This window comes from Eschrichtius robustus, chromosome 9, assembly GCF_028021215.1.
Source record: "Eschrichtius robustus isolate mEscRob2 chromosome 9, mEscRob2.pri, whole genome shotgun sequence".
NCBI classification, from domain to species: Eukaryota; Metazoa; Chordata; class Mammalia; order Artiodactyla; family Eschrichtiidae; genus Eschrichtius; species Eschrichtius robustus.
Window position 1 is genome coordinate 50,270,028 of NC_090832.1, and position 26,737 is coordinate 50,296,764.

The following is a 26,737-nucleotide window of genomic DNA, read 5'->3' on the forward strand; positions in this document are numbered from 1 at the left end:
AAAGTATTACAGCTTCCTTTATCATCAGGATGTACACACCAATAATTCTATCACAAGCAAACCAAATTTTCGATTGTAAAGTTGCTTGTGCAAGATAATTTCAAAGGCCTTTCATTGTGTTGGATCTCTCTGAGCTTATCTCCAAAAGAGTTATCACATTCAACTGTCCACTGTTACTCTGAGGACTAATCCTTCTTTCGTGAGCTATGTTTCTATTTAGAATCATTAACCCAAATCTCAGGCTGGACAATGAATGATTTCAGTAGAACAGATGAATCTAGCATATTGACATTACATTACTAAGAGCCCGTTAGGCCAAAATATCAAACTTTAGTCTTAAATTTTCTAAGAGCTTAAAAATATACATACATCATACATTCAGGAGTTTAGAAATCTTTTTATTTTTGGTAACAGATAATGCATGGTTTAGTTTATCAAGTTATATAAACCTTTAAATAAAAAAGAAATAGGGTAAGAAGAATTACATAAAATTTAGCTATTATTTTGGAAATGCTATTCTCAGTAAAGATAGTCTTCCCTCCCAATTTAAAAACAGTATATTTCTACTTCATAAATCATTATTTATATTTCTTTGGTAAGAGCAGTAAGGATATCTACTAGCATATTTATATACTCCTTCAGCTAGAGTGTATAGCTACATATAAATGTAGTCTTCAGTGGTCTATGGGAACTTCAGGAAAGAAAGTCTATATTAACTCAAATCAGTTTTTCTTCAACTGGGGGTGCTAGTATGATAAATGTTTGGTAAAATCAGTTTTAGTAACAATCCAGTATATTCACAAAAGAGAGCTAGATCATTAAATCAGTCTATGGCCTACAACCCATGTGAACAATCATGAAATACTACATAAGAGTACTTGCGCATTTTTTTTAACGGTACATTCTAGTGAATATAGTTAACAATTAGATTTTCTTATTTATTTATTTACATTTTAATTTTCCAGCTGAAGATTAAAGGGAGCTTCTTTTGGGAAAAAGAAAAAGATTTGTCATCAAACATACTTTTCAAACAAGCTAAGCACGTAGGTGCTCAACTCACCCTCATGATATGCTAACACTGAACCAACCACCTAGGTATTAGCTCATTTGCATATAGTTTTTTCTTTGGTATTAAAATATGTTCTTGGCCTGAGGAGAGAGCTTGATGGCAGAAAGCAGCTTTGCAACCTCTGAAGTCACAGGTTCAAATCCCATAAGTTATTTTATCTTTCATCTCTTTGACACAGAGAATAGTGTTTAGTGTTCTATAAATTATTTTTCTAAAATGAGAGTTCATAAGGCTCATGTAAAATTTAAACCAACATACCCTAAGTTAAAAATCCCCATCTCAACCATAAAAATTTATCTAAAATGTAATTCTGCCTTGAAGGAGATATATGTCTACACAAATGGCATTGCATTATGTGTTTAGGGAGATGATGTAGGAGGCAGAGAGGGAAGGGAGATCTCTGGTTCTTCTTATGGTCTCTGCGTAAGCACCAAAAGCCAGCTCATCTGGCCTGGAATTTCCTCTTCTTCTGACGAAAGGAACTTATGTTCTCCTCCTTCTCCACACCCTCTGCGGTAAAATCTTTACTGCCACTATCACCATTACCACTACTGCCTCCCACCCAGGTAATTAGGGGATAATAGTATTTTCCCTTTACTAATAAGGGTTGTTAAATATTTATCTATTGATAAATGTCTTACTAGAAGTTAGCCAGCAACAGAACAAGATATAACTCTAACACTACAGAATTTTAGTCCAATTAGTTTTCTACCAACCTATGTCTCAAATAAGTGAATATATCTATATTTAAGATCTGAAATATTCTTATCTATTTTTCTGAAGCTTATTTTCCATTTTATCTTTTTAATAGAATTACTGTTTACTTTTTTTTAATTTTTAAATTTATTTTCTTTATTTTTTTGGCTGCGTCGGGTCTTAGTTGCAGTACACAGGATCTTTCATTGCAGCATGCTGGCTCTTCATTGTGGTGCGCAGGCTTCTTTCTAGTTGTGGCGTGTGGGCTGCAGGGCACGTGGGCTCTGTAGTTGTGGCGCGGGGGCTCCAGAGCACGTGGGCGCTGTAGTTTGTGGCATGCGGGGTCTCTTGTTGAGGTGTGCGAGCTCAGTAGTAGTAGCGCATGGGCTTAGTTGCCCTGCGGCGTGTGGGATCTCAGTTCCCTGACCAGGGATTGAACCTGTGTCCCCTGCATTGGAAGGCAGATTCTTTACCACTGGACCACGAGGCAAGTCCCAATGTTTGCTTTCTTTCTTTGTAGTTTTACTTGAAATGGCTCTAATAATATTAGTTTTATTGTTAGATTCTTAAGATTAGTAATATTAATGTCTCAATAGGTAAATGAGAAGAGACTGTAAACAATTTGCAAAAGAATGATTACAAATATATGAAAAAACCTTCAAACCTCACTAGTAATCCAAAAGGATAAAGTTAAAATAAAGAAATACAATATTTTGAGACTATCAAATAAACAAAGGAAAAACAATCATATGGATCTTGAGTAAGGAGAAGTAGGATTTTTATACATGGTGGTGGCAGTAAAAGTTGGGAGAATTCTTTTGGAAAACAATTTGACAATATATAACAAAAGTTTTAAAAACATTTACATTCTTAGATACACTTCTGGAGATTCATCTTAATAACGAAAAAAAACCCATAAAGTTTTATGCACAGACAAATTCACTACCACGTTTTAAAAAGCATTTTACTGCAGCTTAAAATATATATCACCACATTTTAAATAATGAAAACTAGAACTTGCAATCTAAATGATACAAGAATTTTTACATAAATTATGACATCTTCATTCAGCAGGGTATTTTAAAAAATCATTTAAAAATGTTAATAAAAGGGTTTAATAAAGAGTTAATATTGAAGTTAAAACTCAGTTAATAATGAGTGTGGTGAAACTAAAGGTGTTTATTAATTAAAAAAATTTTTTTTATTGGAGTATACTTGCTTTACAATGTTGTGTTAGTTTCTGCTGTACAATGAAGTGAATCAGCTTAAACGTGTCTATTTAAAATTTTCCACTTTCATAGACTGGTGTAGAGAAAATCATGAGCGAAAGGAGGACAAAGGGGAGAAACCTCACTGAGAAGCCCCGAGTAAGACCAGTAAGGGAACAGGCCAGAAACCCAAGACAAAAAGGGAGGAGAACAGGACAAAAGAATTCACACAAACCATTGAGAGACTAAGAACTCAGGACAAACATGATAAATGGGAGCTAAAAGCAAAACTGTAGCATAAGTAAATGGGATGATACAGTAAAGGAGACTATCTTCACAGATTAAGGAATAGAGGTGGCTGTGATAAACTAAGTAAAATAATACACTTAGATTATAATACTGCTATAACCATTTTAAAATGGTTAGAAAAGTAGGATCAATGTTTGTTCTATATCCCAGCAGAGTTACAGAGTGATAAATATGAGACTTAGGTAAAGATGAATTCCTGGACTTCCCTGGTGGTACAGTGGTTAAGAACCCGCCTGCCAATGCAGGGGACATGGGTTCGATCCCTGATCCAGGAAGATCCCACATGCCGCGGAGCAACTAAGCCCGTGCACTACAACTACTGAACCTGCACTCTAGAGCCCGTGAGCCACAACTACTGAGCCCGTATGCCACAACTACTGAAGCCTGCGTGCCTAGAGCCCGTGAGCCACAACTACTGAGCCCGTATGCCACAACTACTGAAGCCTGCGTGCCTAGAGCCCGTTCTCCGCAACAAGAGAAGCCACCACAATGAGAAGCCCCCGCTCGCCGCAACTAGAGAAAGCCCGTGCGCGGCAACAAAGACCCAACACAGTCAAAAATAATAAATAAAATAAATTAATTAATTTTAAAAAAGCTGAATTCCTGTGCCATCTCCTTCATGTCTCGTAGGTAAGAGAGACATGTCCTGTGTCTTATACAAGATATAAGGAAGGTTTGCTCGCTGGTACTTTGCAAATCAGAGAAGGTAACAGAAAGGTCTCATAGCTTTACATTCCATGTGTAAGAGTGAGAGGAAAAACTCAGATAGGAATTACTATCAGAAGCTAGACAAGAACTTTCTATGAGAAAATCAGACTTTTAAATTAACAGAAGCTATACGTGCTTAGTACTTGGGGGTAAAGAAAAAAAGACTGCTAAACCTGAGGTTGGTTAACTTGTTTATTAATTTAAGTTCAGATAAATGGTTCTCAGTTCTAAGATTCTCATAAGGGAGACAAAACATACATTACTTAATTTGCAAGTGGCTACTCCTTTTATTCCAGGCCACCTAACACAGTATACCCCACATTCCTTTTTTATGTCTTTAACTCACTAAATAGTTCAATCTCTGTCCTAGTCCACCCCCTCTTAATGGAAGAGGCAAAAAATACCAGCTATTTTTTTCTAATAAGCCGTTTCTGAACCTGGGTCTAAAGCCAACTGAATAGCTTTCAATGCTATAGGATAGTTCAAGAAAAGTAGGTATCTGTATGAACTTAATTTGAATTTTTTTTCACCTGTTTTATTTTGTTTTAAAGATTTAAGCTACCCAAATTATTGCTTAAGGCCCTTCCTTCTAAAGTCTAAAAAAACCCATGCAGAGTCTTTAAAAGTCTGTTTTATTATAGGCTAGGATATAATAAATTCATGATGCAATAGAATTGATTTTTACATAATGCACATATACTTTAGATTTACATGGGATCCCTTATACAAGCAATGGGTACAATGCATTTATAACCATTTTATTGGACTGGAAGTGTCACTGAACTCTTTTAGGAGATTTCAGAGGTATAAAGTCTTTGCTATGACTTTTGGCACCTGTTAAGTCAATTATAACCTTGCCACAGTGAAATATAATTTAGTATATGTCAATCATTTTACAACCAGTTTCCAAGAACATATTGTGGATAAATAACTAAGACTATCTGTACTAAACCTCTAAACTAATTCACGATGAATCAGTTTGCATTGCTCACTAAAAACTAGAAAAAAGTAATTTTCTAACGTTAGAATGATTATGTAAATTGTAATATAAACCCATCAGTGGATATTACATAGCACTTAAAAATAATAAGCTTTGAGATTATAAAGTAACATTGAAAAATGCTTATGATAGAATATTGAATTAAAAAGTTGCAAAATTTTCAGTTTAGAAGGATTATAGCTCTGTAATACAAATATGTATAATAAAAAAGACTTGGAGGAATAAAATATCTACTAAAAGTAGATATTTTAGTATAGTGGGATTATAGGTAAACTTTTTTTTCTCTTTCCTAAATGTTTAAAATTTGTTTATGTTATTTTTTAGTGAAAACAATTGCTATTAAAAAGCATCACCGAATACATAACATTTCACATGATACTGCTTTCTCAACTTTTTTTTGGGTGCTGTCTTATAATAATGGAAGTTAATGGTAGATAGGACAGAAAAATCTGTTTGGAACTTTAAAAAAATTCTATAAGAAATAAAAGGAGGAGGTATTAGAATTTTAACTGCAAAGAAAACTAAATGAAAATAAGAGAGACAATGTTGCTGATGTCTAAAAATGTGATTATTAAATATCTTGTTAAAAAAGTTCAGAGTTTTCTTTTTCAGTTACTCTTTGGGGAAGAGAATATCAGCATAAGTAATTAATTCATAAAGATCACTACAACAGGCGTAAAAACATTCTCAGTTACTTTGCTCACCCACCCTACCAAAAAGCTCTTCAAAGCAGTTATCAGTATGTCTGTCAACCTACAAATGTAGATTATGGGAAGAGAAAGAAAAGGCACTACCAAATATGGACAAAGCTGATATAAGTGACCAGACCTATGATCTGTGGAACCATCAGCAAGGACATTATTATAAAGACCATCTTCTTGTAGAGGGGATTCCCAGCCTTGTATGCACATTAACTTTCTCAAATCCCACCACTGATAGGATATAAATATTTTACGCAATGAATTTGTGGCCATTCCATTTCCTGATATCCCTCAGTAATCAACAGAAAACTTTTCAGAGATAAAATTTGAGAAAGAGAGTAAAGTCAACTAGTGCATAAGAAGATAAAAATATACCTCTTAACACTATCCTGTTACCAATTTCAACAGCAGTCTACATGCAACAGTCATTCAATAACAAGCGTTCATTAAAAAGTACAACAGAGAATGTTCTGTTTTTAAGACCACAGAATATTTCTAGTACTCAAATCAGAGCAGATTTAGAATGACAGCTAAAAATATTAGTGCACCTTCCCATTTGTATAAATATTTATAGATGTGTATAAGAAAACATACTACCCTTTTAAGGAATCCAGGTTAATAAATTTAAAAAGCCAGAAGATAAAATCAATTATTGCGTGCACACACACACACACACACACCCCACTTCTAATAAGGTTTAACTTGAAACTCACGTATCACCTTACCGTATGTGGCAAAAGTTCTTCTTTGCTGTTCAAACATAAAATCATTGATATGGGCTGGTTCAGCATATCCAGAAAGCATATTTCTAGGAGCAGCCATTTGCTGTGTTCTGAAGGGATTTTCTGGTCCAAACTACAATGTTATAAGAAAAAAACAAACAAAAACCACCAAATTCTCAGTGTATAAAGCTAGAATGAGTAGAATTATTGCACAATGTATTTTTAACTCTAAATCATCAGGGGCCCATTAACCTATTTGGGAACATGCTCACCTCACATGGTTTAGTACAACTGGACAATGGGGGTTAGCACTGTTTGGCAGCCACTAGGACTGGAGAGGAACCAGCTCACCCAAGCCTATGTGTGGCTATTGAAATTTAAATTAATTAAAATATTCAGTTCCTCAGTCATACCAGCCACATTTCAAGAGCTCAACAGCCACATACAATTACTGGCTACTACATTTTCATTATTGCAGGAAGTTCTATTTGACAGTGTTGCTCTAGATAATTGAGACACACTATAGTTTTGTCTAAACGATGATTTGGGGGATTTTTGGAATGGTACCATGATGTAATTTAAAAAACACATGTTTCTCTGCTACTAGATTATGAGTTCCTCAAAGGTGAAGACTTAGAACCCTCAATACTTTCCATAGTGCCTGGCATATAGAAAGCACTAATGAAGGAAAGATTAATCAGAGTCTCACTGGGGTCAGAAGATAGGAAATAGACAATAAAAGTAAAGTGCTTGAAAAAGTCCCTAGGAAAAGACATTACAAATGTAAATAAAACTTCTCCACTCTGAAAAGTCACACTATGAAAATCGTACACAAAATAGTGCCATTATTATCTATATGTTTACAATGTTTTGAGTTTCCAGAATGGCTTTCCAAATGTTATTTAATTTGATCTGTACAAAAATTCTGGAAAGTTAAAGAGGTATTCTCTTTCTCATGTTAGAAGTGGAGAAAAAGGTCAAGATGACATACCTTGCCTGCCTAAAGTCACTAATGCTATTAGAAAAGGTATCGGGAAGATCCAACTCTTTTCTTTCCAGTTTTAAAAATAAAGAATAAAATGAACTTCCCACTTTGGAAACAGTGGAACTAGACAGGATATTTTTATTTGAATTCTGGAAGGTCGACTGTCATAATAAATATTTTGACATTAGAACATCTTAGGTCACTACCATTTGAAACCACCTTTTCCATGATACACTTCCAGAGCCATAAATATAAATTATTGATCTTTCCTTAACCAGAATGTTGTCTTCTCTACATGTCAACATTATGCTATGCATAAAAATCTGAATTTAAACGTTAATTTGCCTTATAATTTTTTCTGCTTTAGAAGAAAATAAATTACTATAATATTCCTTTCTATTGACAGCTTCCATTTCTAGGTTTAAAATGATTCAATCTTAAGATATCTAATTCATATATAAAGCTTTTATTACTATTTATTCTAAATTATAATAAAGGACAGGGCAAGACTTTATTTATAGCCCATATTAGTTCTTCCTGAGCTGACAGGTGGAAATGTAGGGAAAAAAATCTAGATTGCTGAATGCTGGAAGTTACAGTTAACTTCATTCAGTCATGAAATTTATTACAAAAACAAAAACATCCATAAAATTAAAGATAATAAAATGACTTAAGTTGACTAGATGATCTAATTGCTACAGTCAGTTAACATCTGCAAAGCAGCATACGATATTTCTGGGGGTAAAAAATTCCAAAATGATAAAAATCCCCATTGCCTATATTGTTACTCCTATCACATATAATAAATTACCAATCGTTATGCTTATAATTTCCAATTTAAAAAAGGAAAGTACAATTTCCATATTCTAATTTTATTAAGATTTTACAAAAAGGGAATAATTCTTCTACAGGTCATACATATTAAACTGCCTCCATATTTTAAAGAAAAATTCTCAGTGTTAAGAACTTTGATTTCTATAAGAATATAGATCCATATATTACAGCAAAGTATATCTTGTGGTACTCTTCCTAACACTGTCTAAAAATTTAAACGTCCTTATATTTTATACATATTTAAGCTGAGACAACAAAAAAATCTTCCACTGATATAGGAAGCTGCCTGGGGCAGGCTCATCTACTTCTGGCTCACCTTAACTTTCTGCTTACTGGCAGCTATTGGAGCTGACCTCAAAGACATTACATGACAACAGAGGAAGGCAGAGAATGTTATTCAGCAGGACTCAGCTCTTACCAATTACTCTCTCAGATGTTCCTGGTCTGTGTGAATATGCAACTCTTAATTCTGGGTTAACCATTAAAAAAACAAAACAATGCATATTTAAAAATACACAAAACTGATTTCTAAATGCTTCTTTTCAACTTTTGGTAGTTAAGTCTAAGCGTAAGTTTGTATTCAAGTGATTTTTAAAAATACATATTCAAGTTAATTAGGTACGAGTATTTAATAGTTTTTAGCTAAGATAATATTGAAGTACACCACAGTCAATTACAATTGTAAATCTCCCATATAAAATATACATATTTATGTATTAATTCAGACATTGCACCAAAAAAGGAAATGTTTCTGAGGTAAGTTACCTTACATCTTTCATCTCAGTGAAGTAGTGATATATTTATAAACTTGGGAGAAAAGCATTTTTAATTTAAGACATTAGTTGATAAATCTAAGAGATCCATGTATTATAAGGCAGTGGTTCTCACGTCTTCAGCAGGCAGAGTACTTGAGGGTTGATGCCTTAGCGGTATATTATAACATCACAGGAATTAATAAAATTCATATAAGTAAAAATTGACTATATGAAATCATAACCATGAATTCATATATAGGAAAAAAAACCCATGTTATTCAACAAATAATCATATACTCAGGTTGCTGTATTAAGTTTTCCATTAATAGTCATTGCAGTAATCAATGTATAAAACATTTATAAACAAATTTTAAGGCGAGAAGAGCATACTGATTAATTATTATTTTCTATAATTTTGGAAAAGATCACCACAATTCAATTTTATTGGCAGAATACCTCAATCTTGTAAGACATAAGCACAGTTTAATTATTACGATAGTATATTTTATTAGTGGTTCTATGACCTTGCGCCTCAGTTTCCTCATCTATAAAATAAAAGAGCTGATCTATATGACTTCTAAAGTCCATTCTAACATTAATATTTATAGCAGCCCTTACAGGCCAGATTTTAAACAGTAACTGGCATTTTCCCCCTCTAAAATTTTATATTTTTTCTATTCCTATAAGTAATATTATTTTAAGGAGTCTGAAATTCTCTCTGAGGCTTATGGGCTTTATATGAGTCTAGAGAAGCTAACAAACAGACTTTTCTCTAGGCGGAACCAAAAGGATTGAGTGAAATGAAGAAAATCACTGGACTAAAACAATGGCTATTATGTCTTCAGGTTCCTTCTGTAATTTGAGAAAGCTTATCTGGATAACTAGGTAGATCAACTAGGAAAAGTCCTTGGTTGGGAGGGAAACAGTAATTTATAAAATAGCCAATTTGTTAGTTTACTGAACTAATAAAGTCAAAACTGCACCTTCTAAATGGTCTTATAGTTATGGAGTGATTGTTAAGAATGATCTGGACTCAAAGCCTCAAATATGGCACTTGCTGGCAGTATAATCTGACAGTTGAATTCCTCACTATAAAATAGGGATAAAAGTACTTACTTCATAGGGTTGTAGTGAGGGCTAAAGGAGATAAGGTATACAAATCCCTCAGTGTGGTACCTGGCATAGTGTAGTAAATGGTAGTTTTATTTTATTAGTTTCCATCCCTGGTCTTTTCCATCATGCAAACCTTTAAAATTAATCTTCCTAAAAATTCATCTGTTAAATCAAGACCAAACTCTTTACCTTGGCCCCTAGAGCCTGTGCAATACTGACTGTACAAAGTACTATTCTAGCCTTATCCCGTTCTCCCCTACTGATGATGACTAAAACACTACTGTTCTTTAGATTTTATGATTTGGCTCATGCTGTTCCCCTCTGTCTGGAATCTTTCCTCATAAAGGCCTTTCTAGCCATCAATGCCAATAATATTAACATAAATAACAATAAAGGCTATAATTTATTAAATGCTTATTCTGTGCCAGACAGTTTCCTAAGCACATCGCATATTATCTCATTTATCCTTATAATTTGGTAAAGTAGAAATTATCTTCATTTTACCTGTGAAAAAACTAAGATAATCTAAGGTCACATAAGAGCTAATAAGTGGTCTGTTTAGCCCCACATCTCATGTTCTTAACCTGGATTGTATCGCTTATTTCAAAAAACATTTGCCGGGCTTCCCTGGTGGCACGGTGGTTGAGAATCTGCCTGCGAATGCAGGGGACACGGGTTCGAGCCCTGGTCTGGGAAGATCCCACATGCCGCAGAGCAACTAGGCCCGTGAGCCACAACTACTGAGCCTGCGCGTCTGGAGCCTGTGCTCCGCAACAAGAGAGACCGCGATAGTGAGAGGCCCGCGCACCGCGATGAAGAGTGACCCCCGCTCGCCGCAACTAGAGAAAGCCCTTGCACAGAAACGAAGACCCAACACAGCCAAAAATAAATAAATAAATAAATTTAAATAAATAAATAAATAAATAAATAAATAAAAGTAAAGAACAGGGGAGTCATCTCTTAAAAAAAAAAAAAACATTTGCCAGTTACAAATACTTTCATGGAACTTTTATCTTTATAACAAGATGCAATCTCTCCTTAAACTTGACTGGTGCTTTAGAGGCACTATAAGAAACAGTCTGGTCTCCATCTTTTTTTTTTAAAAAACACTTAGCATGTCCTCTCTGGTAAACACTAGCTTGAGAAGAAGGATTAAATCTTGTCTCTAATGATGGATTCTCAAAATATGAGAACTTGAATTTCATCTAGCAAAGTTCCTGGTAATACCCTTCCAGACTTTGCCAAGTTATACGTACCCTAGTCATAAAGTTCAAAGTTGATAATTTATTATGTCACAGACAATTCCTTTGAAAAATTGTAATTTTTCTTCACTTTTCAGTCCCATCACTCTTTCCTTAAATTGTTGACAATAAGCACTGAAATGTTCCTAACATAAACTAGTTGATATACTTAATGTGAGGTTCCCTAACACGGGAAAAAAAAGAACAGAAAATTAAAGGACTGATAATCCCCAAAAGAGAATGATAAACCTACTGCCTCATCAATAGCACCAAAAATTTTTTGACCTTTTGAATTTTTCTTGAAAGTTTTGAAAACTAATCATACAGCAATACATTAGTTATGCATAGGACCTAAAAATTTAAGAAAAACAGGCTTCATAGAAAATACACTGACAAAGGAATGTCATACACCATGCCACTTCCAAATTTTCTCATTTTCTAAAGTTAGTGGCTTAAATTGAAGTACTTTACATTAAAAAAAAATCATGCAGCGCGCCAGCGCTAAAATGGTGCCAAGGGATATAAAACAGCCTATAATTCAACAGGTTATAAGGATTTAGGAAAAAATGGAATAAAATAAAAAATGTACCAGTCTCAGAGCATGAGAATGAGTTTTTTGCTTATTGTACACTTAGGAGAACAGCTAGAGCACTAGCACTGACATCCTTGGCTGTGCTATACATTTCCATTGCCATATTTTAAGTGACTATGGAAACCTAAGCAGGCAAAAATTACATGAAATAGCTTTATCAAAAAAAAAGACAATGACTATATGCTAAAAAATGAAAAATATTAAAAAGTACTTCTTTCTCCACCAGGGTGCAATAAGATATAGCTCCTCATCTCTATCTTTAAAAGTGCCCTTAAAGATCCTGCTACTGAAACCATATTATTATTTCTTATAATGACCTTTTTCTGATATCTGTATCTTGTCAATCAAGCATTCTTTTCTCCTTTTTAAAGGCTAAATACCTAGAAATCTAATCTTTTCTACAAAGACTTTCCTAAATGGACAATTTTCACTATTTCTGCTTTTTTTTTTCTTCTTCAGCTTTTTTAATGCTTCCATCACCATTTATCATCATCAGAAAAAAGAATCCATAAGATGTCTGACTCAGAGCAAGCAATAAACCATGTGACTATTTTTGAGCAGTGACCACGTCAGTATGGTACCTCTTTTTAGTGCTGAACACAGCAGCATTTGTCACTAGATGTTTCATAATATACTATGCATTAATGATGCTAATCAACCAAAATTTTTTCCCTCATGTTTAACTTGTAATACTCCCTTACCAAAACTGAGAGGAAGATGTTAACTAAGTTTGCATCTAAGAATTAGATATTATTCTTACAAAAGCGTACTATTTAACTTTTGGAGAATAGAAGGATATATTTTCCTTTCTTTTTTAAATTGAGATATAACTAACATATAACAGGATATATTTTCTAACAGTTTAAATAGTATACTTTCATGAGAAAACACTGAAAAATTCACCAACTGTTTATCACGTATGTATAATTTAAATACTATATAGCAAAAGACACTCTTAACTATAATACGTTTTCTTACCTCAGGAGCAAACATGGTCTCATAGGTAGGATTATATTGAACCTCTTTGACAGCAGGGTCAAGGTGAACTCCAGTCTCCAAATCTTCCTACAAGAAAACCAAACAAACAAGATACGACAAGTATTGACTGTATTTTAGAAACTACATTAAGGTCACACTAGCCATCACTTTTATGAAGATTATACTAGTGCTATGTGATTAATATATAATTCTATATATTAATGTATAGAATTATATATAATTCTAATAAAGACTAATAAAAGTAATGTAAACAAAGACGAATAAAAGTAATGTAAACAGTTATAGAGATTAGAATGCATAACAAAAATTTTTTCCTTCAAAACCATTGACTTTATCCCATCTGAACAAATTAAAATTTCTAAGTAAGTTAATACTACTCAAAGCCTTAAAGTAAGAGAGTCCAGCTCTTTTTTATGAACTCAAAAGACCTGATCTTCTGGTTCCAAATTCAGGAGAAGCACTCCTTTATTCAGCAGACCTTATTAGATATGTACCCAGATGGACTTGCTTAGGGACTGCAGAAGAAACCAAAGGAGATGGCAGGGCCCAAATCTTCTAAATCTAAAGTCTAATGATCTACGTTGACTATTAAATTCATCCCCCAACTTAATGAACATAAAAATCTCATCTCCACTAGAGAATCACTGGTAGTCTATCTTTTGTGTAGCCCCACCACATAAACAATACATGCAATACATACAATATAACAATTTTCTAGCCTGGATCTCTCCCTTGAACTCTAGGGATTTATATATCTGAGCTTCAACTCAACATGTTTTCTCCCAGGATGTCTAACAGACATCTCAAACTTAATATACCCAAAAAGGGAACTTCTGGTCTCCCCTTCCCCAATGACTCCTTCTACCCTCCTCTAAATTAACCACTATCCCCACCTTTACATGTGTTCAGGCGAAAACTGCCACAGTTATCCTTGACTCCTCTTTCTTTCACATTGTATATCCAACCCATCAGCAAATCCTCTACCTTCTATGGACACCCAGAGTTCAACCACTTCTCAAGTCCTCTTTCACTATCACCTCAGTCCAGTTTATCATTTTGCACCTGGATTACTGTAATAGCCTCCTAACTGGTCTCCCTGCTTCTGCCCCTGTCTACCCACAGCCTCACTCCACACAGAGGCCAGTGTGATTCTTTTAAAATATTAGTCCAATTATGTTACTTGTTCACTCTAAACCCTCTGGTAGCTTCCCCATTTAGGGTAAGAGCCTAACAAAGAACTATAGGGCTCATTACCAAGTTGTTTTCAGAAAGTATGGCTCCCAAGGGTAGTTTTATAGGGCATTTTTGTCTTCCTGTATTGTTCTGCCTGAGCATTTACTAGTAAAAACATGTTATCAGTACATGTTTAATTTATATATCAAACATGTTATAAAGTTGCTTTACAAAATTTCCTTTAATTAGGGTATTCAAGTTATATTTTGAAATTCTTAAGGAAGTTATATATCCTCTATGAATTATATTTCAGGAAAGCTGAAGTTACAAAATCACTATTATAAACTGAAGAAGTCTGAATCTAACTGGTTGAGAATTTACCCTCCAAATCTGTCCCTCACCCCTACTAACTTCTGTCTTCACCTAGCCCTGTGCCTGTGCTCACTTTACTCCAGCCTCACTGGCTCATTTGTTATTCCTGGAATTCACCAAAAGACAATCCTGCTTTGGGGTCTCCGCACTTCCTGTTTCCTCTTCTTGGAATGTTCTTTCTCTGGATACCCACATGACTGTTCTCTCTCCTTTCAGGTCTCTACACAGTTTTCCTACTTTCCCCTTACCTTGCTTTATTGTTCTCTATTATATTTATCATCACCTGACATGTATTAATTGTCTACCTCCCTCTATTAAAGTATAAGCTGGCCTCCGTAGACTGGTGGAGTCCAGCAGGAAGCTTTAAAGAAGTTTCATGCTGGGCCTCACCTCATATTTTCTGATTTAATTCCTCCCGAGTGAGGCCTGGCATTGGTTCAAGCTTCCCACATGATTCCAAAGTTGCAGACTGAGAATCAAAGTCTAAGCAAATTGACCATGAAGTCCTTTCACAGAGGAACAGAGAGAAGTTTGAAAAAGGACCAGATATTCTGAAGCCCTGGTCTATAGTGTGTATGTGTATGTTTCTTTGTGTGATATTGTCTGTTTAGGTTTGCTTTTACCATTTGTCCTAGGGTTCTGACTGTTTGGGTTTTTTTTGTTTATTTGTTTGTTTTCTTTTTATGAGTATGTGTTTATGTTTATTTGTGTGATCTTTGTCTGTTTAGTTTTGCTTTTACCATTTGGTTTGGGGTTCTATCTGTTAGTTGTTTTTTTTTTTTTTCCTATTTTTCTTCCTTTTCTTCCGAGCCATGCGGCTGGCAGGGTCTTGGTGCTCCGGCCAGCTGTCAGGCCTGAGCCTCCGAGGTGGGAGAGTCAAGTCCAGGACATTGGACCACCAGAGACCTCCCAGCCCCATGTAATATCAATCGGCGAGAGCTCTCCCAGAGATCTCCGTCTCAACATTAAGACCCAGCTCCACCCAACAGCCTGCAAGCTCCAGTGCTAGACACCCCATGCCAAACAACTAGCAAGACAGGAACAAAACCCCACCCATTAGCAGAGAGGCTGCCTAAAGTCATACTAAGTTCACAGACACTCCAAAATGCACCACCGGACGTGGCCCTGCTGACCAGAAGGACAAGACCCAGCCCCACCCACCAGAACACAGGCACGAGTCCCCTCTACCAGGAAGCTTACACAAGCCACTGAACCAACCACACCCACTGTGGGCAGACACCAAAAACAATGGGAACTACAAACCTGCAGCCTGCGAAAAGGAGACCCCAAACACAGTAAGTTAAACGAAATGGGAAGACAGAGAAATACACAGCAGATGAAGGAGCAAGGTAAAAACCCACCAGACCTAATAAATGAAGAGGAAATAGGCAGTCTACCTGAAAAAGAATTCAGAGTAATGATAGTAAAGATGATCCAAAATCTTGGAAATAGAATGGAAAAAACACAAGAAACGTTTAACAAGGACCTAGAAGGACCAAAAAGCAAACAAACAATGATGAGCAACACAATAAATGAAATTTAAAATTCTCTAGAAGGAATCAATAGCAGAATAACTGAGGTAGAAGAATGGATAAGTGACCTGGAAGGTAAAATAGTGGAAATAACTGCCACAGAGCAGAATAAAGAAAAAGAATGAAAAGAATTGAGGACAGCCTAAGAGACCTCTGGGACAACATTAAATGCATCAAGATTCGAATTATAGGGGTCCCAGAAGAAGAAGAGAGAAAGGGTCTGAGAATATATTTGAAGAGATTATAGTTGCAAACTTCCCTAACATGGGAAAGGAAAAAATCAATCAAGTCCAGGAAGCGCAGAGAGTCCCATACAGGATAAATCCAAGGAGAAATATGCCAAGACACATACTAATCAAACTATCAAACATTAAATACAAAGAAAAAATACTAAAAGCAACAAGGGAAAAGCAAGAAATAACATACAAGGGAATCCCCATAAGGTTAACAGCTGATCTTTCAGCAGAAACTCTGCAAGACAGAAGGGAGTGGCAGGACATATTTAAAGTGATGAAGGGGAAAAACCTACAATGAAGATTACTCTACCCAGGAAGGATCTCAGTCAAATTTCACAGAGAAATTAAAACCTTTAGAGACAAGCAAAAGTTAATAGAAATCAGCACCACCAAACCAGCTTTACAACAAATGCAAAAGGAACTTCTCTAGGCAGGAAACACAAGAGAAGGAAAAGACCTACAAAACCAAACCCGAAACAATTAAGAAAATGGCCATAGGAACATACATATCGATAATTACCTTAAATGTAAATGGATTAAATGTTCCAACCGAAAGACAAAGACTGGCTGAATGGATACAAAAACAAGACCCGTATATATACTGTCTACAAGAGACCCACTTCAGACCTAGGGACACATACAGACTGAAAGTGAGGGGATGGAAAAAGATATTCCATGCAAATGGAAATCAAAAGAAAGCTGGAGTAGCAATAATCATATCAGACAAAATAGACTTTAAAATAAAGACTATTACAAGAGACAAAGAAGGACACTACATCATGATCAAGGGATCAATCCGAGAAGAAGATATAACAATTGTAAATATTTATGCACCCAACACAGGAGCACCTCAATACATAAGGCAAATGCTAAGAGCCATAAAAAGGGAAACTGACAGTAACACAATCATAGTAGGGGACTTTCAACCCCACTTTCACCAATGGACAGATCACCCAAAATGAAAATAAATAAGGAAACACAAGCTTTAAATGACACACTAGACCAGATGGACTTAATTGATATTTATAGGACATTCCATCCAAAAACAACAGAATACACTTCCTTCTCAAGTGCTCATGGAACATTCTCCAGGATAGATCACATCTTGGGTCACAAATCAAGCCTTGGTAAATTTAAGAAAGTTGAAATCGTGTCAAGTATCTTTTCTGACCACAACGCTATGAGACTAGATATCAATTACAAGAAAAAATCTGTAAAAAATACAAACCCATGGAGGCTAAACAATATGCTACTAAATAACCAAGCAATCACTGAAGAAATCAAAAAGGAAATCAAAAAATACCTAGAAATAAATGACAGTGAAAACACGATGACACGAAACCTATGGGATGCAGCAAAAGCAGTTTTAAGAGGGAAGTTTATAGCAATACAATCCTATCTCAAGAAACAAGAAATATCTGAAATAAGGAACCTAACCTTACACCTAAAGCAGTTAGAGAAAAAAGAACAAAAAAAATGCCAAAGTTAGCAGAAGGAAAGAAATCATAAAGATCAGACCAGAAATAAATGAAAAAGAAACAAAGAGAACAATAGCAAAGACCAATAAAACTAAAAGCTGGTTCTTTGAGAAGATAAACAAAATTGATAAACCATTAGCCAGACTCATCATGAGAAAAAGGGAGAAGACTCAGATCAACAGAATTAGAAACGAAAAAGGAGAAGTAACAACTGACACGCAGAAATACAAAGGATCATGAGAGATTACTACAAGCAACTATATGCCAATAAAATGGACAACCTGGAAGAAATGGACAAATTCTTAGAAAAGCACAACCTTCCGAGACTGAACAAGGAATAAATAGAAAATTTAAACAGACCAATCACAGGCACTGAAATTGAAACTGTGATTAAAAATCTTCCAAGAAACAAAAGCCCAGGACCAGATGGCTTTACAGGCAAACATTTATAGAAGAGCTAACACCTATCCTCTCAAACTCTTCCAAAATATAGCAGAGGGAGGAACACTCCCAAACTCAGTCTACGAGGCCACAATCACCCTGATACCAAAACCAAAGATGTCACAAATAAAGAAAACTACAGGCCAATATCACTGATGAACATAGATGCAAAAATCCTCAACAAAATACTAGCAAACAGAATCCAACAGCACATTAAAAGGGTCATACACCATGATCAAATGGGGTTTATCCCAGGAATGCAATGATTCTTCAGTATACACAAATCAGTCAATGTGATACACCATATTAACGAACTGAAGGAAAAAAAACATAATCTTAACAGGTGAAGAAAAAACTTTGGCAAAATTCAACAACCAGTTATGATAAAAACTCTCCAGAAAGTAGGCATAGAGGGAACCTACCTCAACATAATAAAGGCCATATATGACAAACCCACAGCCAACATCGTTCTCAATGGTGAAAAACTGAAACCATTTCCTCTAAGATCAGGAACAAGACAGGGTTGCCCACTCTCACCACTATTATTCAACATAGTTTTGGAAGTTTTAGCCAAGGCAATCAGAGAAGAAAAGAAATAAAAGGAATACAAATCGGAAAAGAAGTAAAACTGTCACTGTTTGCAGATGACATGATACTATACATAGAGAATCCTAAAGATGCTACCAGAAAACTACTAGAGCTAATCAATGAATTTGGTAAAATAGCAGGATACAAAATTAATGCACAGAAATCTCCTGCATTCCTATACACTGACGACGAAATATCTGAAAGACAAATTAAGGAAACACTCCCATTTACCACTGCAACAAAAAGAATAAAATACCTAAGAATAAACCTACCTAAGGAGACAAAAGACCTGTATGCAGAAAACTGTAAGACACTGATGAAAGAAATTAAAGATGATAGAAACAGATGGAGAGATATACCATGTTCTTGGATTGGAAGAATCAACATTGTGAAAATGACTATACTACCCAAAACAGTCTACAGATTCAATGCAATCCCTATCAAACTACCACTGGCATTTTTCACAGAAGTAAAACAAAAAAAAAATTTTTTTTAATTAATTAATTTATTTATTTATTTTAGTTTTGGCTGTGTTGGGTCTTCGTTTCTGTGCGAGGGTTTTCTCTAGTTGCGGCAAGCGGGGGCCACTCTTCATCGCGGTGCGCGGGCCTCTCACTGTCGCGGCCTCTCTTTTTGTGGAGTACAAGCTCCAGACGCGCAGGCTCAGAAGTTGTGGCTCATGGGCCTAGTTGCTCCACGGCATGTGGGATCCTCCCAGACCAGGGCTTGAACCCGTGTCCCCTGCATTGGCAGGCAGATTCTCAACCACTGTGCCACCAGGGAAGCCCAGAACAAAAAGTTTTACAATTTGTATGGAAACACAAAAGACCCTGAATAGCCAAAGCAATCTTGAGAAAGAAAAACGGAGCTGGAGGAATCAGGCTCCCTGACTTCAGACTATACCACAAAGCTACAGTAATCAAGACAGTATGGTAGTGGCACAAAAACAGAAATATAGATCAAGGGAACAGGATAGAAAGCCCAGAGATAAACCCATGCACATATGGTCACCTTATCTTTGATAAAGGAAGCAAGACTATACAATGGAGAAAAGACAGCCTCTTCAATAAGTGGTGCTGGACAAACTGGAGAACTATATGTAAAAGAATGAAATTAGAACACTTCCTAACACCATACACAAAAATAAAATCAAAATGGATTAAGGACCTAAATGTAAGGCCACACACTGTAAAACTCTTAGAGGAAAACATAGGCAGAACACTCTATGACATCAATCACAGCAAGATCCTTTTTGACCCACCTCCCAGAGAAATGGAAATAAAAACATAACTAAACAAATGGAACCTAATGAAACTTAAAAGCTTTTGCCCAGCAAAGGAAACCATAAATAAGACTAAAGACAACCTTCAGAATGAGAGGAAATATTTGCAAACAAAGCAACTAACAAAAGATTAATCTCCTAAATATACAAGCAGCTCATGCAGCTCAATATCAAAAAAACAAAGCTGCAATGAACCCTGTGGTACATGACTCTTTATGAATTATGGTTTTCTCAGGGTATACATTGCAACACTATTTACAATAGCCAGGACATGGAAGCAACCTAAGTGTCCATCAACAGATGAATGGATAAAGAAGATGTGGCACATACATACAATGGAATATCACTCCGCCATAAAAAGGAATAACTCAAAACGAAATTGAGTTATTTGTAGTGAGGTGGATGGACCTAGAGTCTGTCATACAGAGTGAAGTAAGTCAGAAAGAGAAAAACAAGTACCGTATGCTAACACACATATATGGAATCTAAAAAAAACAAATGGTTCTGATGGACCTAGGGGCAGGACAGGAATAAAGACGCAGACGTAGAGAATGGACTTGAGGACACGGGGAGGGGGATGGGTAAGTTGGGATGAAGTGAGACAGCAGCATTGACATATACACTACCAGATGTAAAATAGATAGCTAGTGGGAAGCAGCTGCATAGCACAGGGAGATCAGCTCGGTGCTTTGTGACCACCTAGAGGGGTGGGATAGGGAGGGTGGGAGGGAGGCACAAGAGGGAGGGGATATGGGGATATATGTATATGTATAGCTGATTCACTTTGTTATACAGCAGAAAGTAACACAACATTGTAAAGCAATTATACTCCAATAAAGATGTTAAAAAAAAAAAAAGTATAAGCTACAGAAGTTGGATTTTGTATGCACGAATGTGGCCTTAATCCCCTAGAACTATTCCTATCATATCACCATCTTTATTCTGTTGGCCACTTGCGGATGTAGGATATATCTGTAAACATAATGCAAAGTAACATCGCAAATTTTGCAAAACAGGTAGGAAAGCATGAAGTTGACAGTAATGCTGGAGAAGAAGCAATGCCACTGACAAATGAAGATCTCGTAGAGTTAGACCAGGTAATGACCAAAGATAGAAAACTGACAGGAAAAGTAATAGTATAGGCACACAGTTATTGTTCCAAAATTTTGTCACTATTAAAACACCCCCCACCAAAGCAGGTGACTTAGTTTCTCTACTTTACAAAGATAGAGTCCTTCAGGTCTGACTCTCTTAAACTTCCTTCCTCTCTTGTTTCAAATTTGTCCACATCTTTATCTTATCTCTTGACTTCAATTTCCAGCCCAAATTTTTATCTGCAGCCTTGACCATACCTAGCCTCTGTATCCACATATCTAACGGCCTATTGAACTTCATTATATGGATATTCCACAGCATCAAACACCTTGCTATGTCCAAAACAGAAGATACCATTTCCCCATGACTCCACTGTCACACACTAACAAATTAGGCACTGAGTCTTACTGATTCTACCCCTAAAATATTTCTCTAGCAACCCTACTCCCACTTTCCCTTCTCCAGCATCCTAGTTCAGACTTCATATCTTGCCTGGTCTATTATAATATGTCCTTATCTGCTTTAACGTACCCCCATTTTTGCCGTATTAGACTAATATCTGACTTTTTAAAATATCAAGCACTTTCATGCTTCCTGTGTTGTTGGCAATGTTACTTTGTTCCTTATGCATTTCCCTTTGCTATCTGATAACATGTCATCGTCTTCTTTTCCCTGATACCTCCCATCCTCTTGGCTCAGGAAAAATGCTTTTTCATCCACAGTCCTAAGAGATGTTACACATAACTCCTAATAGCCCTTGTGATACATTATTTGTTGCACATGACTTTTACTTATATTTTATAGTCTTACTGCCCAGTAGAATGCAGGGCATTAAGTGCATGTTCAATAAATATTTGTTAAATTAAACTGAAGAAAGAAATGTCAAATTCCTAGAGAAATTAAAGAGGATGAAGGCTGACCAAAGATCACTGAAATTGGCAATTATGTCACAGAAAACCTTTGCCAGAGCAATTTTGGTAGTGGGGTGAAGTATGGAGAGCCAGTTGCAAGGGGCAGAGGTATAACTGAGGATTTAGAAAAAAAAAAGACATCAGTATTTTTGCTCTTTCAAGACATCTGGCAGTAAAGAAGAAGAGATGGGGTACCAGATTGAAGGATTTTCAGGGTAAAATTAAGTTTGCTTTTTTCCTTTTTAAAGAAAAGGCTAAGCCAAAGATTTAGTCAATCATAAGCTACAGGAATGGAGCAAGTAGGGAGAAACATATGATAAGAATGAGGGAATGATCAAAAAGGTATGGTCATTCTGGAAGAGGTGGGAGGGGAGATAATCCAGGATACAACCAACTAGCCTCTGAAAAGAGGAGAATCCTCCCTGAGATGAAACAGAGATTACAAAGACAAGAATGGGTGATGGGTGATAGATGTTTGGAGTTGGTGGGAGATGTTGGGAGTCACAGATGATCTTTTAATTTTCTTTTAATCTTTTAGTGCTGGGAGTCATCACTGCCACTTAAAGTATTCTCTTTCTTTGCTTCTTTGTGGATTAGCTTTAGATTAGAATTTAGGTGGGTGCATCTGCCTGTGAGCCCAAATAATAGTCCTAAACCTTAGCTGAAAGGGAGCTGGGAGGATAGAATCTGGGTTTCCAGCTTCTGAAGGTAGGAGGCAGGGAAGGATGCTGTTTACATTCAGACTATTAAGGAAGGGGGTTCAAATGCTGGGCCACCTATATTACCCTAGAAAGCATACCCCAATCTTCATTGACTAGAGAGAGTATCTACCTAGGGCTTGGTAGCAAAACAAAGTACCACAAAGTTAAACTGCATAAAAACTAAAGTAAATGCTTTTCTCTCTTTTATAAGGATAAACTGCTTATAATAACAAGAGGCTTAGCCGTGTTCATACTTTCCCAATGGCTTTTTTAGACTACAGTTGCTAGAACCACTTTATAATATGGTTTACCAGATCTTTCTGATTAAGGGTATTTTAATATTCTAAATTTGAATTATTTTGAACAGAGTACCACAAGACATCAAGTTTTAAATGCAAAATACAATTTTAAAAGAACTACTCTTAAAAAGCAATGTGGCAACTAATAAAAAATATAAATAGGTCCCCGTCTCTGGCTCCTGCTAAAATTATAGAACAAACTGGACAACTCCTCAGAAAATGAAGAGTTATTAATTTTACGTTTAATTAGAAAAACTTGGACAACACCACAACCTTGTTTTAATACCCATGAGAAGTTCAATAACAATTAGGCATGCAATTGAAATTACCAGAGAATTACAAAGGATTTCTATTCAGCTTTAATTATCCATAAAAATTAAAGTGCAATAAGTGAAGTGTACCCTATGAGTCAAATAAGTTTAAATGTTATCTTTTGTTGATTCAAAGTAATATGAAAATAAAATCAAATAATATTTACCTTTTAGTCCTTTTCACATTTCTTACTGTTATACAAATAAGAAAATGGATGTGAACGCACTTTGTAAACTATAAACAAGACATAAATATCAACCATTATTACAAACTATCAATTTATGTTATAGGTTTTTTACCAAAAAATAGAAATGAATAGACTTTTTAAAATGGGAGTTTAAGTGGCTGAGAGAAAAAACCAGGAATTCATATAAAGATATCTTTTGAGTTTGGCCCTTAACAAATACAGAGGAAAAAGACTGTAATAAAAGACAAAGACAGACATTACATCATGATAAAGGGGTCAATCCAGCAAAAAGATATAACATTTGTAAATATCTATGCACCCAACACAGGAGCACCTAAATATATAAAGCAAGTATTAACAGACCTAAAGGGAGAAATTGACAGGAACACAATAATAGTAGAGGACTTTAATATTCTGCTAACATTAATGGATAGATCATCCAGAAAGAAAATCAATAATTATGCCAGATAGACTTAATAGATAAATACAGAACATTCCATCCAAGAGCATCAGAATACACATTCTTTTCAAATGCACATAGAACATTCTCCAGGATAGATCATATGTTAGGCCACAAAATAAGTCTCAATACATTTAAGAAAACTGAAATCATATCAAGCATCTTTTCAACCACAATGGTATGAAACTAGAGATCAATTAAAAGAAGAAGACTGGAAAAACCACAAATACGTGGAGATTAAACAATATGCTACTGAACAACCAATGGGTCAATGAAGAAATCAAAATAGAAATTAAAAAGAAAAATACCTTGAGATAAATGAAAATGGAAATACAACATACCAAAATCTATAGGATGCAGCAAAAGAAGTTTTAAGAGGGAAGTTAGAGACATAGGATTACCTCAAGAAACAAGAAAAACCTCAAATAAACAACCTAACTTTACACATAAAGGAACTAGGAAAGAAGAACAAATGAAGCCCAAAGTTGGTAGAAGGAAGGACATAATAAAGATCAGAGTGGAAATAAATGAAATAGAGACTAAAAAGACAATAGAAAGAAAAAGACAAGAGCTGGTTCTTTGAAAAGATAAACAAAATTGATAAACCTTTACCTAGATTCACTAAGAAAAAAGAGAGGATGAAATAAATAAGATCAGAAACGAGAGAGGAGTTACAACTGATACCAAAGTACAAAGGATTATAAGATACTACTATGAACACCTATATGCCAACAAATTGGACAACCTAGAAGAAATGGATAAATTCCTAGAAACATACAATCTTCAAGACTGAATCATGAAGAAATGGTAATCTGAACTGACCCATTACTAGTAAGGAGACTGAATCAGTAATCAAAAACTCCCAAAGAATAAAACTCCAGGACCAGAAGGCTTCAATATTCTACCAAATATTGAAAGATTTCACACCTACCCTTCTCAAACTCTTCCAAAAAATCGAAGAAGAGTGAATGCTCCCAAATTCATTTTATGAGACCAACATTACCCTGATACCAAAACCAGACAAGGATACCACAAAAAAAGGGAAATTACAGGCTGATATTCCTGAAGAACTTAAATGCAAACATCCTCAAAATGTCAGCAAACCAAATTCAACAATACAATAAAAGGATCATACACCATGATCAAGTAGGACTTATTCCAGGGATGCAAAGATGGTTCAAAATCTGCAAATTAATCAACGTGATACATCACATTAACAAAATAAAGAATAAACATCATCGCAATAGACACAGAAAAGGCATTTGACAGAATTCAATACCCATTCCTTATAAAAAGTCTCAACAAAGCAGGTATAGACAGAATGTACCTCAACATAATAAATGCCATATATGACAAACCCACAGCTAACACCATACTCAATGGCAAAAAGATGAAAAATTTTCCTTTAAGATCAGGAACAAGACAAGGTTGCCCACTTTCACCACTTTTATTAAACATAGTATTGTAAGTCCTAGTCAGAGCAATTTAGGCAAGAAAAAGAAATAAAAAGCATCCAAATTGGAAAGGAAGTAAAACTGTCATTACTGACAGATGACATCATTTATATAGAGAAAACACTAAAGACTCCACCAAACAACTATTAGAACTAATAAATGAATTCAGTAAAGTTGCAGGGTACAAAATCAATATACAAAAGTCTGTTGCTTTATATGTTAACAATGAACTACTAGAAAGAGAAATTAAGAAAACAATCCAATTTACAATAGCATGAAAAACAATAAAACACCTAGGAACAAATTTAAACAAGGAGGTGAAAGATATATACACTGAAAACTATAAGATATTCATGAAAAAAATTGAAAAGATACAAATAAATGGAAAGATAGTCTATGTTCATTTCTTCTATTCTGTTATGTGTATTTAAGACTATACTTGAAAAAAAAATTATTGCTATGGCTGCACCTCATAAGTTCTGATGAGCATTGTTTTCTTATTGTTTAGTTCAAAATATTTTCTATTTTTTAAAAATTTGGCCCATGGTTTACTGAGTACAATTTCATAATTTTCAAATGTGGGGATTTTATAGTTATCTTTTTGTGACTGATTAGCTTAGATGCACTGTGTTCAGAGAATGTGATTATATGACTTAAAATGTATTGAGATTTATTTTATGGACTAGTACAGGGGTTAGCAAACTACAATTATTGGGCCAAGTCCAGCCCACAGTCTGCTTTTGTACCAACAAGCTAAGTAAATGTAAGATATTTACATTTTAAAGGGTTGTTTAAAAAAAAGAAAGAAAGAGGGAAAGACAGACATTAAGATGTGACAAAGACTGTATGTGGCCTGCACAGCCCCAAATATTTACTATCTGGCCCTTTACCAAAGTTTGCCAATCCCTGGCCTAATATATGGTCAGTTTTTTAAAAATGTTTTATTACTGCTTGAAAACAGTTTTCTGCATTTAGTGCCATGTCCTTTATACCCTTCAGAAACAGTTTGCTAATTTTGTTGTTTGAATTTTCTGTGTCATCATTGATACTGTTTTGCTTATTCTATCAATTATTGAAAGAGGTATATTAAAATCTTCTGCTGTAATTGTAGATTTGTCAATTTCTCTCGTAGTTATAAAAACTTTTGCTTAAATATTTCGCGCTTACATTATTAGGTGCATATAAATTTAAAATTGTTATGTACCTCTTTGTGAACTGAGCCTTGTATCATTATGAAGTGATCCTTTTTCTGTTTTAAAGTCTACTTTATTGACCCTAATACAA

At 35.2% G+C, this 26,737-nt stretch overlaps 1 protein-coding gene across 2 annotated transcripts in view; it reads right to left on the reverse strand.

Annotated features, from left to right (window-relative positions):
* CDC40 (cell division cycle 40) overlaps positions 1-26,737 on the reverse strand; it is a 53,944-nt gene that overhangs the window by 22,670 nt on the left and 4,537 nt on the right. Inside the window, exons 1-3 of one of the 2 annotated variants that reach the window (XM_068551347.1) lie at positions 12,912-12,989; positions 8,651-8,701; positions 6,417-6,546 (exon numbers count right to left, since the gene is read on the reverse strand). In XM_068551347.1, coding sequence (XP_068407448.1) covers positions 6,417-6,513 — 97 coding nt within the window. In that variant the 5' untranslated portion in view covers positions 6,514-6,546; positions 8,651-8,701; positions 12,912-12,989. Of the gene's footprint in view, positions 1-6,416; positions 6,547-8,650; positions 8,702-12,911; positions 12,999-26,737 lie in introns of those variants that run through there. The other variant, XM_068551346.1, reaches the window with a different exon arrangement.